The following is a 15,104-nucleotide window of genomic DNA, read 5'->3' on the forward strand; positions in this document are numbered from 1 at the left end:
TCAATTTATTGTGAAAGAATTGAATAATTGAAAGGATACTTTTATTTTAGTCTAATAAATCCTCTGTGTTTAAATGTGAAATAATAGATTTAGTCACTAGAGCTCTGGAAATTGGATATTTGATGGTCGTCCAATTTATGTAGCAGCTGAAAATATTAGTCTAAACTAAGAGCATTCTAATCCCGATTCGTTGAGATTAACACGAACATCTACGACGGCTAAAGAACGAGAAAAAATAGTTAACTGTCTGGTCGCATCTAATAAATTGTACTGGAAATTAAATAAAGTGACAAAGAAATGGGGAAATTAAAATTCTGGATTCAATAATGAAACCTTGATTGTGTAGGACAATCGTAATTGATGACTCGAATTTATGATTACGCATTAACAACTGGACTATTAGATAAAAGTGACTTATTGCGTAGTTAGCCAGTTCTTGCATCTCGTCGTTAAAAGTGAAAATATTTTTGATGAGCGTTAACGAATCTGCAACAGAAGGCATAAGATATTTAAAAATATATACTTTGTGACTGACAAACAGAGCATTATAGCTCAGTTTATAAATACGATGACAAAATATGTTCCACGCTAAAAAATTGTTTCAAGTTTAAGTAAAATGAGTCACGCAGTCTAAAAATTATTTTGAAAAGTCTAACTCTCCAATGGGAAGAAACCTCCTACAATTCTAGTTTCTCACTCCCAAAAATATAGAATTGACTACTTGTTTGGTTTTCTCTTTATTCAACCACAAAAATATTCAAAGTCTGGTTCTGACTTGCTTTCACGGCACGGGTGATGTTGAACAAAACTTTAATAGAGTCGCGATACCACCTCTGATTTTTTTTCATGTTCTTATTGAGTGATCCGAGTACTATAAGGAACCACATTCAGTTCGCGGATCCATCCAGCCTTTTCGGAGAACAGGCACTCATGGTCGTGCGGGACCGACGAGTAAATTTGAATACAGATTGTTATCGCAACGGATAGAGGGACTAATTCTAAGTTGATTCGTGTTAAATTGGCTTCCCTCGACAACCTGACCTTGTAGCCACAGCCAGCTAAAGTCGAAATTTGACATTTTTAAATCGTGATTTGTTCAAGATGAAGAGAATTTGAAACTCTTTGAATGGCGATATTGGTAGAGGATTCCATGCTCTATTAAACGCTGAGAATCGATTTAACAAAATTTTTCTGAATTGTACAATATTTGAAAATTTTTATTTTCACCTTCCGCGGCCAAACTTGGACTCCTCTGTATTACACAGGTAGACCCATCGTGCAACAAAACAATAATGCCTGATCAGCTTGCAGTCTTAGCTTAACAACGATACCACACTTGCCATACTAGCCTCACAACAAGTATCTGTTACGACATTTTGTTTCGAGCAAGGTCACTCTACGATGAAATTTTCAATTTATCATCTATCTTCAAGTGCCCGTTCCTTTAGGATGAGTGTAATTGTTGTCGATTCTTCATAAATAAGTGGTTTAAGTTATTTGAAGCATTTCTTACAATAATAACGTGCAGCTGGAGTCGACCCACCGTGACGGCGGACATGTATCTTATTAGGATAAGAATCAGATCTATTACTTCATTTGATCTAAGTAATTTCTATAAATTGAAATAAAATCTTTCACTTTATTTGTTTTAACATAGATTTTGTTATATAAGGCGACACGACGTTAGTTATAGCTCATTATTAATTTCTATCCTTTTTGTCGATAACAGATGATCTAGCCGTCTGTTCGTTTTTTTCTTCTTTCTTAGAATATGATTACGATGCTCTCAGCTAATATTTTTGATTTTCAATTTCAATTTTGGTTTATTTATGGCTTTGCAGTTCCTTTATAGTCAAATATAACGAAAAGTATTCTTAAAGTATACTTAATACAACAAGAAATGTAAAGATCACCGTCGTCACTACAATAACACATAAAAAACCGAAAATTCAAAATCCAACTAAAATGGTTGCAAGAAACTTTTCCGTACAAGATATACCGTATTCAAGATTACTTCAAGTTCCCGATGAAGAACGCGAATTCTTAAATCTGGAAGAATTGAAACCACATCAATTAACCGAATTAGGAATATCCAACCATCATCGCAACGATGAATCGGAATCCAATTCTGGAACACATCATCTGGAGTTTAGTCCACAATCGATTTATTACGATTTGAATTCACATCACACCATAGAGTATATTGACGCAATGTAGTAAATGGGTTGAATTGTAATTAAACTGACGGTGTTTTAGATTATACCCAAATGATATGACGAAAGTAACACATGACGGTAAATTGCCGAATTCCAGTGCGTTAATAGAAAAGCAAAAGTTGCATCCGCAACAACAACAACAACAACTACATCAAAATGTTATCATCCAACGACCTCCTGTTTCGCCCACAAGTGTTGGCGTGTCTAGGAAAAGGAAAAGCTTGTGTACGACGTAAGTAACAAAGGGCTACCTAATTATACAAAACTTATGTGATGTTTATACTGAACTCTAAGAAACCACTTTCAAAATTGCACTCATTTTCATCTTTGGTCGGATACCAATTTGTCTAGAACTTGGTAGTACACGGTATGTGTAGAAACCTCAATCAAAAATCACAAGAATCTAGACATCTAGTCTATTGACAGTGTGAAATTTTTCGGATAGTTTTTCTTAAAAAACGAGCCATCAGAACAGTCGGAGCGTTTGCTGCGACTGAGCCCCGTACAAACCCGTATATCTATTGCGTACGTGACCCTAGTGCGTCTGTCACCCTACTTTGACCGTAAGCCTATGCGCCGGTTAAAGTAGTTAAAGTAAAATTATTATGTAATGTGTACATCTTAGAAATTGCGCATAGCGCAATTACGAAGCCCCGTACGACGTTCCTTTCAAATAAAACAAAAATTTCAAATAGCCCTAAAATTTTAATTTATTGAGTATAAATACACATAGGGCCCTAGTAACGGCCTTAGTCCAAGGACCCAAATTTAATTTTTTTTTCAACAACATTCTATTCGGTGTTCGATTATCTTTCAAATGAAACAAAAATTACGAAAAACGGATGAAATTTACTCGAGTTGTATGTAAAATATGCACACGGAAAATTCGTCATAAACCGTAACTGAATCTACGAAATTACAATTGCGAGTGAAGTAACAGTATAAGCAAAACTATGATGACTGCTAAAGCGATCAACAGCGAGTGAAGCACAGCAGCAAACGACAAAATCATTGGTCGAAAATGACTCTTGCAAGAAGTGACTCACAAGCACTCGACTTGCAAAGACTGACCTCAATCCTCAACACACAAAGTAACATTTCCGTTTTCCGTTTTCGCTTTCGCTTTCGCTTTCCACAACCTGCTTTCCTCCCTAACTCCAATCATTCATTCTTGGTCCGTTTTTTGGCCCGACCCAAATCAAATTGCATCATCCAGGTCCGAGCAGAACGATTTTGTCCACATCGGGCTTGATGAGATTCTCGCCCACAGGTCGCGTAGGTCCGTTAAAGAAATTCCGCGTACCATCAGGCAGATCAGACATTCATCATCACGTTTGAAATCAGGATACAAACCAACCAGAGATTTCAGTAACATTGCATTCGTTTCACACGGCTATTGCATTCGTTTCACACGGCTATTGCATTCATTCGTTTCGTTTCACACAGCTACTTCTCGTTCCCTCTTGCAAAGTGGAACACAATGGGAGCCCCAAAAAACGCTAATACCCCAATCCATGCAATAAGCGCCGCCTAACAAGGTAAGAGTGGACAACGATAGTGCCAGGGCACCTTTCATCTTACGACGACATAAACAACTTCGCACATGCCAATTTTGCTTAACCTGAGACGAAAAGCTCAGGGGCGCAAATTGTAAGAACCGGACATCTGCACACAAACCAAAACAGGACTCCTTTTTCACATTCACTAAATCACAAAGAAACTATCCTTCGGAACGACAAACAGAGCTATAGCTCTTCCCTTGCCCACACATCACGTAAAGTGACAAAAAAGAAGAAAGAAAAGCTGTTTCGACCTCGAGAACTAACGGCGGTCACTGGTCAGAGTGGACTGACCATCTTCAGTTGCTTCCGCTAGCCTCTTACACAAGACAGCAGCAAAACGTTCCATGAACAAGTGTAGGATAGTTTGCATTGAGAAATTGCCATCTGCTGATGGAAAATTTGGGGAAATAGCGGAAAGCTGCTAAGAAATCACCAAAAAATGCAGCAAAGTAAACAAAAGAACTGAGCCTGAGCTTCAAAAGTAAAAAATAAAAAATAAAAATTCTCATGCACCGTACTCACGTCACCAACCGACATAAGGGCATCGCCGGGTTTTTTTACGTTACGCTTTAGCAACGGACTAGAAGGACATTTAAGTACTACCCGAAAAACAAAGCCAAAAACAAGAAAAACTCAGATCAGGAAAATTCAAAAAAATTCAAAAAATAAAAAATCAAAAAAGCTCTTGAAAGCCCAAAGCCCAAAAGCCTTCAACAGAAGGTTCAAAGAAAAACTTCAAGATTATTAGCACAGGACCAACTGAAATGCCTCAAAAAAACTTAAACTCAGGATAAATCATCCCAAAAAATTTTTTTACAATAATAAAAACAGAGCAAAAATAGGAATAGTTAACAGCGTAATAGATGCTCACTATTAATGTGAACATTTTTTTTTGTAGAACGATTGAAAAAACCTCTAATTCAGAACCAGGCTCAGAATTAAAATAATAATATCCGATGACATTGCTTAGTGGGGAGAAGTACTACATTTCATAGAAAATAAATTCAATTAAATGTTGTTGCATAACCCATTCTAAATACGGACGACTTTATTCATTTAGTCAATATTCAGCATGCAGGTATAAATATGCCTATGTGCTGCATAAAGCAAAGTAACAACGGTTCGAAATAAAACTGCCACTATATGCAAGCAGTATAGCAGCAGTGGTAAAGTCGTTGGCAGTCAGAAACTGAGGTTAAGCATCGATGGTCGCGGTCCGTACTTGGGTGGGTGACCGGAAAAAACGTAAGCAAAAAAAAAAAATCTGTTAACAATTTAATATGATGAATTTAAATATAAATCTACGGCTAATAACAAATAATAATAATAAAATTGAAAATAAAAAAAAAAAAAATTTGAAAAAGTTTTTTTGTTTTTTTTGCTAACGCAAATAAAATTGATAAAGTTAATTAAATCAATTTCTTCTATTAAACGATAAATTAGGTTGTTTATTGAATTGAAATAAATGGCGTCATTTTATATTATAAAACAGGCATACAGCTAAGAACTGCACGCTGAAAAATAATATCCAGCACACAACAACAATATTCATTAGGCGGGCATTGTATGATCCTCAGATCAATATGCAGCACACAACTAATGTTCTATAATCGCGAAGCTGTTCCCGATTTCTTCGTCTGGGGTGCATATATGAGTTTTCCGTGCATAGGGCCATAGTAGCGGCCTTAGTCCGAGGACCCAAATTTAATTTTTTTTTTCAACAACATTCTATTCGGTGTTCGATTATCTTTCAAATGAAACAAAAATTACGAAAAACGGATGAAATTTATCCGAGTTGTATGTAAAATACGCATAGGGCCCTAGTAGGCCTTAGTCCAAGGACCCAAATTTAATTGTTTTTCAACAACTTTCTATTCGGCGTTCGATTACCTTCCAAATGAAACAAAAATTACGAAAAACGGATTAAATTTACTTGAGTTCTATGTAAAATACACATAGGGCCCTAGTAGCTTTTCACTTCTAAGGCCCTAACTCACGGTCCACTCACCCGATTTTAAAAAACTTTTTTTTCCTGGATTGGTATTGACAATACATATCATTTGCCGTGTCAATTACATTTCCATCGTTTATTTTGCCATAAATATCACCAAAAGACCTTAAATCACTTAGGTGGCCCTAACTCACGAAGGGCCGACCCGAATATGCCCATCTTCGAACTTAGCCTCACTATTTTGACTTTCAGGGGAAACAAAAATTTTGAAATCGGATTTGATTTACTCAAGATATCGACGTGACAGACAGACGGCCCAAATTTTTATTGCGGATTCGTCATCTATGAACATAGGCAAACACTTTGCCCTTACCGTCTGCTTCGAATTCCATCAATTACACACGGCATCGTAATCCTATAAGCCCCTTCGTACTTCGTACGGGGCTAATAAATTGCTTCGACTTCCAACACAGCGAAATATAATTATCGATATCGATGCCTCAACGTAATACAAATTTAATTATTATATTTTACATTTATCTTTTCGAAGACGTCAAGCATATTAACAGTGGTATTATCGAATCTGTTACTCCCGTTAGGATTATAGGGATTTTCCTTGAATGACACAAAATCTTTTACTTAATTTGTTCTAATATAACATATAATATATGTTACACCAATTAACCTGTTACAGATGGTTGTCATCTGTTATCGACAACGACAGCAAGAATAAACGACAAGCTCTGCCTTATGAGGTCTTATATAGCAAAAAAAACATGTTCAAAACAAATGAAGTAAAAGATGTTTCTTAAATCGATCTCTAAAAATCTTCGATCAAATGAAGCAGTAGTTTGAATAGTAAAACTGTTAATATGCTTGCCGTCTGTGACAGGCTAAGATCATGATCTCTTCCAGATCTCATCATTTATTTTTGTCGTTACTGTCGATAAAATATGGCATAATCTCCATTTTTAAATAGATAAGCATTCACAGCTGTTATGTGATCAATGAACACTGTTCAGGTCACACAAAGCCATATGTTAACGTACTCTCACTCTTCCCTCTCTGTCGATAGAATGACGCATCTAACAAAAGACCAGCTAAAGCCGAAACTGTAATATTGCATCTAGAACAATACGGCAAAGAAACATTGTAAACTTGTAAGACTCCTTCTACAGAATTGTTTCCGAAGGGAAAGTCATAACTTTACCTTCGGAGCCAATTATCCATCAGCAGGCATACGAGACACATCTCTAATAAGTCTTACAATAAGCATAGGCTCGAGCAGGCCGAACTTTTCATACATTTTTATCCTGACGAAATGGCAATTTTTCAAACATATCTCTGAATCCACTCGTCCGACTCTGCCCATTTTCCAACACCTTGTCTTCGCTTACCTTACCGCACTTCTAACAAGGGAAAACGACTATAGAAAATGTGTAGGACAACATTTACCAAGATTTTCAATTATTTCGACACCATAAATAAGTTATTCCGTATTAACAGTGCGCTAGAGAAGTCCTTTACTCGAAACAATGCACAGTTTCTTTTTTTGTTTCAATTCAAAACCCTTTTCTTTTCAACAATTTCTACAATTTGTATTGAATCTTTCAAACATGAAATTACTTTACACTTTACATTAGGTGAGTGCGCTGTAGACGTATAGTGTAAATTTGAATCATTTGTAAATCAGGTTAAACACACGATTCATTCTACAAGAAAATTAGATGAAACCCTGCAAATGCATTTTCTTTTAAAGGTTATGCCAGGCTAATAAAATCGTAAATGACGAACTGACGTCATTGGGGAATTGTTTTCAAAGTTGAATGTTATAATTGCTTTTCAAATTCAAAGAATCTAACGTTATATATACCGGTTGAGGTTGTTTGATGTGAAAAGAGTTAAATGGTTGTTACACACAACCTCTTTCGATGGATAATTTTCTGTGAGAACATAGCTATTTTACGGCTAAACTACCACTTTACTCTGAATTGTAATTACGTTTTCGACTATTCGGTAGATTTAGTCGAATTGATATTCACCCGGGTCGTAGGTGGAATTGGAACTTCCGATAGAAATACTATTTTGCGTAAATCCTTTCAGCTAAAATTATTATTAGCACACATGTTCTCCATGAAAATTCAGTTTCGTGGGATGTAACAACTACTCCACGTTACCATAATGATAAACTATTTAAAGTATTTATGAGGAATTGAAACCCAAAATGGAAGCGCATCAAAATTTCCACCGATCATGTGTTTTTCACAATTCTTTTTAGAGACGGGAGCGATTTTGATGATGAGACCAGTGACGATGCCAAGTCAGTACGGACGACAGACAACAATAAAAAGTAAGTAAAATTAAGTCATATTTATTCTTCAGTTGTAAGTATTGAATCTCTTACTTCATTTGTTTCAAGTATCGCTTAGTGTTTGATATTAGGTCTGTTCCTACGGTTGCTAGGAATCTCGCGCCGCGTCATTCACAATAATTCACATTTTGACACATTTTGTATAAGGAAGATGTCACTTTGTGAGTTATTGTGAATGACGCGGCGCGAGATTCCCTAACACCGTTCCTACCTCTGTTACAACTTTGCTTCAGTTCGGTATTTGTCGTTGAACTGTAGAATGTAAGTTGATATGAATTTATTGAAAGTAATGTCTTTCAAGTCTATTCAATTGAACCCCTTGAAATATTGTCCAAATCTTGAAATGGGAGGGAACAAAACATCGTGGCGAACTAGGTTTACTCAATGTGCTAATAATGATAAAATAGAATGAAATAACAGGCTTTAAGAGAAAGTTTGTTACTACTTTATCTTTATCAGAGTCAGTGTCACCACCAGATTTTTGGAGCCCTTGGTAATGGGCTGATGGAAACGCGAATCCGAAAGTTCTCGCTGATTTTTTTAAGGAGAGGCAGGGTTCCTTAACGTTAAAACTTTATCATAAAAGTTTCACTTCGTACCGTTTCGAAATAGAACTTTTGCTTTTTCGGTACAGTTCATAACGAAATCGGTGTAACGAAAAATTATTTCGGTATGGTTTAACGTTATAAAGAGAAACGAAATTTTTTCCGGTATAGCGTAACGTTACAAAGAGAAACGAAATATTTTCCGGTGTGGCTTAACGTTACGAAGTAAAACCAAATTTTTTCCGGTATGCCTTAACGTTACGAAGTAAAACGAATTTATTTGCGGTATGGCTTAACGTTACAAAGAGAAACGAAATCGTTTTTGGAAAGATTGTAACGTTACAGAAATAAAAAAGAATTAGTGTCAAAAAAGTTGCGGTTTCCGGAGCTGTAAATGCTCCGTTTTATAATTATATTACTTCAAAATTCAATAAAAAAAAACATTTACGATAGAAAATATTCGTATAAACCTCCCTTTAGACCAGGCTATTACTGTAATTTACTCTAATTTTCAAGATACTGTATTGGAACAGTTAATTGTCTTAACGTTATTTCATTTATCGAAAAATATTCCGTATCATGGTAACGTTACGGAATGTAACGGAAAGAATTTCGTTTTCTTTTAACGTTACGATATGTACCGGAAAAATTTACGTTTTCTTGTAACGTTACGAGATGTACCGGAAAAATTTTCGTTTTCTTGTAACGTTACGAGATGTACCGGAAAAATTTTCGTTTTCTTGTAACGTTACGAGATGTACCGAAAAACATTTCGTTAGCAAAAACCGTTTTAGATTGTGTAACTGTAACAAATGTACCATTAAATTTTTCGTTATGATAATAACGTTACATTTGAATCGTTTTTGTAACGTTACGTCCACGTAACAAAAAATAACGTTAAAAATAACGTTATGCCGGAACCCTGGGAGAGGCGATAAATAAATTAATTTTAATTTTTAATTATGGACAGATTTTCCGAGATTTTCCAACATTAGGTATTCAAACAACAATTCCATTTTATCAATGAAATCGGGAAATGAAAGTTATCAATGTGAGTATGGGAGTTTTTCAGTCGAGAGCAAACTAAAGAAATGGAAAGATTGTTGCAAAATATTTGTGCAGACCAATGTGTTTTGGAAAGATATCACAATTTTGAATTGATTTATTAAAATGTTCTGAACATTTTTTTGATTTAGATACCTATTACGGTAGATAGAGCTAATTAATGTTAACTGACAATAGAGACTAATCATTCACGATTAAAATCAAAAAGTGATTTCTTTCTTAATAACTTAATAAAAAGGCTCGCTTCGTTCTCGTATTAATATATTAAGGAGCAGTAAAAACGATCTTTTAATAAACTGCACGATGTCTTGGTATCCCATAATACAGTTGCTTATTACTGACTTTATTTTATGACAAAAATCTTGCGCCTCATATCGCTGCATAAATATCCCACTAGTCCTGAGGATATGGTGGCACTGGTGAGAGTGGTCCCTTTAAATTAAACGGTCCGTTCAGAAAGTTTTAAGATCAAGAAATAGTTTCGACTTTACAAAATTGTAGAAATTTGCTAGTTTCATGTTCGAAGTTTTGGGGTTGTTTGCTCTAAACGTAGCTAATTAAATGAGACTTCTTTGTATCTACTAAGGGTTTACTCAAACATCCAAGGAATATGTGAAAAACTGAAAAATTAAAGACTTCCGCAAACCTTGATTTTCGATTAAAATCTATCGGAACAACAGTACACGTTCGATACGGTACCATAAAAATAGATCAGTTAACATTGAAAATAGAACCCTCTACATCATGAGTGTTACAATGTTTTGCAATGAGTATATAGTGGTATATTGACAGACGAAACCTTACTAGGACTAGGTCAACAGTGTCAACAACATATACGTCTAATATGACGAAGAATTTAAACACACCGTGTAAGTATTAATGAAGTATTACGAGGTGTATGGTGTACGTTACTTGCTGTTTGTGATTTGAAATGGTACTCGATGTCAATGTAATTTAACGTAATCCATACAAAGGTTGATCGAAATTGAAACGAAAATTTCACGGTCATATTACAGATTAGAAATTTACTGGGGGTGCAAATATATCCGACATCAACCATATGAGGCCAACACATATCTTAAACATTAAGTTCTGAATCTCGATAAATATTTTCTAAATTATATTGAAATGTTCGCCAGGCATAATCATAGCGAGATCGAAAAACGTCGTCGTGATAAGATGAACACTTACATAACCGAATTGTCGTCAATGGTTCCCATGTGCAATTCAATGTCACATCGAAAATTAGACAAACTTACCGTACTTCGTATGGCCGTTCAACATTTGAAGTCGATACGTGGTGCGGTGCATTCCTACACAGAAGGTCACTACAAGCCGGCATTTCTGTCCGAACAAGAACTGAAAATGTTAATATTGCAAGCGGCTGAAGGTTTCCTATTCGTTGTAGGATGCGATCGGGGACGAATACTTTATGTTTCAGAGTCGGTTTCGCAAGTTCTCAATTATTCACAGGTACAGACTGTTCAAATTCAAACCGAATTACCACTAAATGCAACAAAGTTGACCGGATGTTTTAGGGTGATTTGCTGGGACAAAGTTGGTTTGATATTTTACACCCCAAGGACGTGGCGAAAGTTAAAGAACAATTGTCATCATCCGATTTAAGCCCGAGGGAGAGACTGATAGATGCAAAAAGTAATAGAATGACATCTAATTCTGACACTTTCACTTACCTATGTCGCTTCAGCAATGCTGCCACTCCGAACTGACGAACCTCTTGGCTTATCGAGACTGTGTCCAGGAGCTAGGCGTTCGTTCTTTTGTCGAATGAAATGTAAAACATCCACTCAAGTCAAAGAAGAGGCAGAAACATCGAACGGTTCGCATCGACGACGAAAACAGATATCGACGGATAAGAAGTACACAGTCATCCAATGCACTGGATATTTAAAGTCATGGGCTCCGGCCAAAATCGGCTTAGAAGAACAAGAAACTGACGGTGACAATGACACATGCAATTTATCGTGTTTAGTAGCCGTCGGAAGAATACCGCCCAACATTTTCACGCCAAAGATACCCACGACGGGCAATTATCCTCATCTACGAACTATTCAATTCATATCTCGACATGCTATGGACGGAAAATTCTTGTTTGTCGATCAAAGGTATTTTAATCGCTAAAATTCATTGTAACGTAACAGGCAACATGGAAATTAATTTTTTGCATTGCACATAACTAGCGCAACACTAGTCCTCGGATTCCTACCGCAAGAGTTGCTTGTAAGTTTTGGCTCAAACTCATTTTTATTCTGTCCTTGTTCTTTGAACATCAAATTGAATCGTTCTTCAGGGCACATCCATGTATGAGTATTATCAACATGACGATGTATCACATATGGCTGATGCGCACAGAAAAGCATTACTGCATGGTAAAATAACGACGCCAATTTATCGTTTTAAAACTAAAGACAAAGGTTTTGTGCGGCTGCAAAGTGAATGGAAGTCATTCAAGAATCCATGGACTAAGGACGTGGAATATTTGATTTCAAAGAACTCTGTGATATTGTGAGTGCATCGATTGTTACCGTTCGACATAAGGTTTCGAGTTAAATACATTTCCGATTTGTAGAACTGAATTCCAAGAAAATTATGCTAAGGAGGACGGACAACAGATGCCAGCTAATATCGACTTTTTCGATAATTGTAAGTATAGACAGTCAGGCTTCTCATATCTTACTCAATTGCGCAATGAAGTGGAGCACAAGCATTCCACTGAATTTTGGATCAATTACTCGCCGGCGTCAAAATTACTCTTACACTTACTGTCTAAGTCTATCTCACTCTATGGACACAACTTTCGTTTGTCTGATCTTTTTACATACTCACCTATTGTGTAGACGCCCTTCTAACATTTCCATTCATCTTCCATTTCATTTTACAGCAAGCGGACGTGAAATGCACTGGATCATCAATTCCCATGTCGAGGCAAGTAAAATTGGACGCAAAATTGCCAACCAAGTAATTGATTACCATCGACGCTTTGATAACTCATCGTCTGGTAACTCTTTCAGCAGAAAACTGTTTCAATCAAAAATTCATTTTCATTTCGCATTAACTCTAAAGAAGATAGTCCGCTTCCATCTGACGAACCTCAACCGAGTACTAGCACCCACTTATTATCGTCATGTGAAAACAGTGGTTCCGGTCACGAGATACCTAACACAGAATATGCATCCACGTCTCATCAACAACGGGCTAATGGAACCTTACCAGGTTATAATCACATGCGAACGTCTATGATAGTAACACCTGATCAAGGTAAACCAATGAATTTCTGGAACCGTTTCCGTATATTTTGATGCGACATTCTTTCTTTAATCGTTCTCAGATTCAGATTCCGAAATAATTCGAATGATGGGTAGTTCGGCGATACCAGAACCGGCCATACCAACAACAACATCCGATGGCAACGATGAGGCCGCAATGGCTGTTATAATGAGTTTATTAGAAGCTGATGCAGGTAGGGTTTTTTCTTGTGTCATATTGCACACCAATTGGGCTAAGTTATTTAATTGAACATAGGTCTCGGCGATCCAGTTGATTTCAATGGTCTGCCGTGGCCGTTACCTTGAAATATCAATCTGATTTCGAGTTGAATTTGAAACGGATGCGTTTACTCTTACTGTTTACTTATAGCTTTATGTTTTAATATGTACGTACAATTCGAAGTTGCTGTGAATTATTAAACAATTTTTTGGGTCCACATTTTCTTTAATATGAAATCCAATTAACATTCCGCAGAGCTCTAAAATCGTTAATCCTTAATAAATTATCTTTTATTGAAATCTCAAACCCTGCTGACATTAAACACCTTTCAGTTAGTAAATATTATCGCAAAGGATCTGTAAAAAAAACATAAGATCTACTTACAGGGTATGTACTAGAAGTACTAGATTTGCCATTTTTCTTTGATAAATATTGAATCTAGTATTTCGTTTGCATTGGAATAAAAAAAAAAACTTAGCAACGCGCTTCAAGCAAAAGTGCTATTAATGACAGCTGCCAAATAGAGTACTAATTTGTACGAAAAAATTTCCAGATTTTTTTACAGTGTTCGATACATTGTCCAGTTTCAGTACCCTATTTACAGTACCGCTCATGCTTGAATTGCGTTGGTTGAAGCTATTTACTATATCTATTTATAAGTTTTCTCGACTAATCTGCACATTGTTATTGTAGCTGGTTCGAATTGATTAACGGATGCAATGAAGGAATGAAGGAATTATAATTTTATCCACTATTTTCCAGCGGGCTCTAACTCTATTAACCAACTTAGCAATATAAAATCACAGAATCGACATTAAACCCAAATCCTCATTAAAATGTGCTCAAGTAATTGCAGCATGATAAAATTTGCAGGCGAAATTGATTGACGAGATATTGCATGGTATACAACTTTTGAAATAAAAGATTTAACACCAAAACAATTACAGATTCGTTAATTATATGATGATATATGCTCGCTGTCTGAGAAATGATTGTCGTATTTCTTGACTGACTCAAAGGGTTGAGTTTAAAGAACTGTAATATTAGACAAAAAAAATGAATAAGTACTTAGCACAACTTAGTTTTTAAATTCTACTTATTCCTAGACCCACAGATTCTGACGGCTTTCATATTGAATGGTTTTTTGGGTCTTACACGTGTGCGGTAAAAATTTCGATTGGGAAAAAATCAATAAAAAATTAAAATATCCATTCAATACTAACGGTAGATATAGTTGGGGAGGCAATGCCATTCAGACGCGCGGCCCTACGCTCTGCATATTAGCTCGATACCAATGACACCTTCTCCTGTGACTCCTGTGGGTCTAGTAAAATGTAGTATCTGGACAAAAACAAAATTGTGCTACTTCGTTATTTTTTCGAGTGGCACGGTTGCACCTCTGATTTTTTTTTCATGTTCTTATTAAGGGACTCGAGTACTATAAGGAACCACATTGAGTTCGCGGATCCATCCAGCCGTTTCGGTGAACCGGCACTCATGGCCGTGCTGACCACGTAGCCACAGCCAGCTAAAGTCGAAATTTCGGCATTTTTAAATCGTGATATGTCCGAAATGAAGAGAATTTGAAACTCTTTGAATGGCGATATTGGTAGAGGATTCCATGCTGTATTAAACCCCGATAATGAGTTTTACAAAATTTGTCTGAATTGTACGATACTTGAAAAATGGTATTTTCACCATTCAAAGAGTTTCAAACTTTCTTCATCTTGGACATATCACGATTTAAAAATGTCGAAATTTCGACTTTAGCTGGCTGTGGCTACGTGGTCAGGTTGTCGAGGGAAGCCATTTTAACACGCATTAGCTTAGAATTAGTCCCTCTATCCGTTGTGATAACAATCTGTATTCAAATTGACTTGTCGGTCC

At 36.2% G+C, this 15,104-nt stretch overlaps 1 protein-coding gene across 3 annotated transcripts; it reads left to right on the forward strand.

The window, feature by feature from the left end:
* The first annotated feature begins 1,850 nt into the window (after nucleotides 1-1,850).
* LOC119080413 (protein cycle) lies at nucleotides 1,851-13,439 on the forward strand. Of its 3 annotated transcripts, XM_037188752.1 has the most exons (13): nucleotides 1,858-2,198; nucleotides 2,257-2,448; nucleotides 8,008-8,079; nucleotides 10,850-11,183; nucleotides 11,249-11,366; nucleotides 11,419-11,836; nucleotides 11,912-11,951; nucleotides 12,022-12,236; nucleotides 12,301-12,374; nucleotides 12,613-12,729; nucleotides 12,795-12,989; nucleotides 13,060-13,191; nucleotides 13,254-13,439. In XM_037188752.1, the coding sequence occupies exons 1-13, from the start codon at nucleotides 1,966-1,968 to the stop codon at nucleotides 13,301-13,303; spliced, it is 2,190 nt and encodes a 729-aa protein (XP_037044647.1). In that variant the 5' UTR covers nucleotides 1,858-1,965; the 3' UTR covers nucleotides 13,304-13,439. The 3 variants fall into 3 exon arrangements, with proteins under 3 accessions (XP_037044649.1, XP_037044647.1, XP_037044648.1); XM_037188753.1 differs by lacking the exons at nucleotides 1,858-2,198; nucleotides 2,257-2,448; nucleotides 8,008-8,079 and adding an exon at nucleotides 8,338-8,361; XM_037188754.1 differs by lacking the exons at nucleotides 12,301-12,374; nucleotides 12,613-12,729; nucleotides 12,795-12,989; nucleotides 13,060-13,191; nucleotides 13,254-13,439 and having other exon boundaries at nucleotides 1,851-2,198; nucleotides 12,022-12,240.
* The last annotated feature ends 1,665 nt before the right edge of the window (nucleotides 13,440-15,104 follow it).

This window comes from Bradysia coprophila, unplaced genomic scaffold (assembly GCF_014529535.1).
Source record: "Bradysia coprophila strain Holo2 unplaced genomic scaffold, BU_Bcop_v1 contig_350, whole genome shotgun sequence".
In the NCBI taxonomy this organism is placed as follows: domain Eukaryota; kingdom Metazoa; phylum Arthropoda; class Insecta; order Diptera; family Sciaridae; genus Bradysia; species Bradysia coprophila.

Excerpts from the sequence above, each read along its gene's own strand:
- LOC119080413 (XM_037188752.1), top strand. The coding sequence starts at position 1,966 with ATGGTTGCAAGAAACTTTTCCGTACAAGATATACCGTATTCAAGATTA. Across the intron at positions 2,449-8,007 it reads AGGAAAAGCTTGTGTACGAC|AGACGGGAGCGATTTTGATG; the intron begins GTAAGTAACAAA and ends AATTCTTTTTAG. Across the intron at positions 12,990-13,059 it reads GATAGTAACACCTGATCAAG|ATTCAGATTCCGAAATAATT; the intron begins GTAAACCAATGA and ends AATCGTTCTCAG.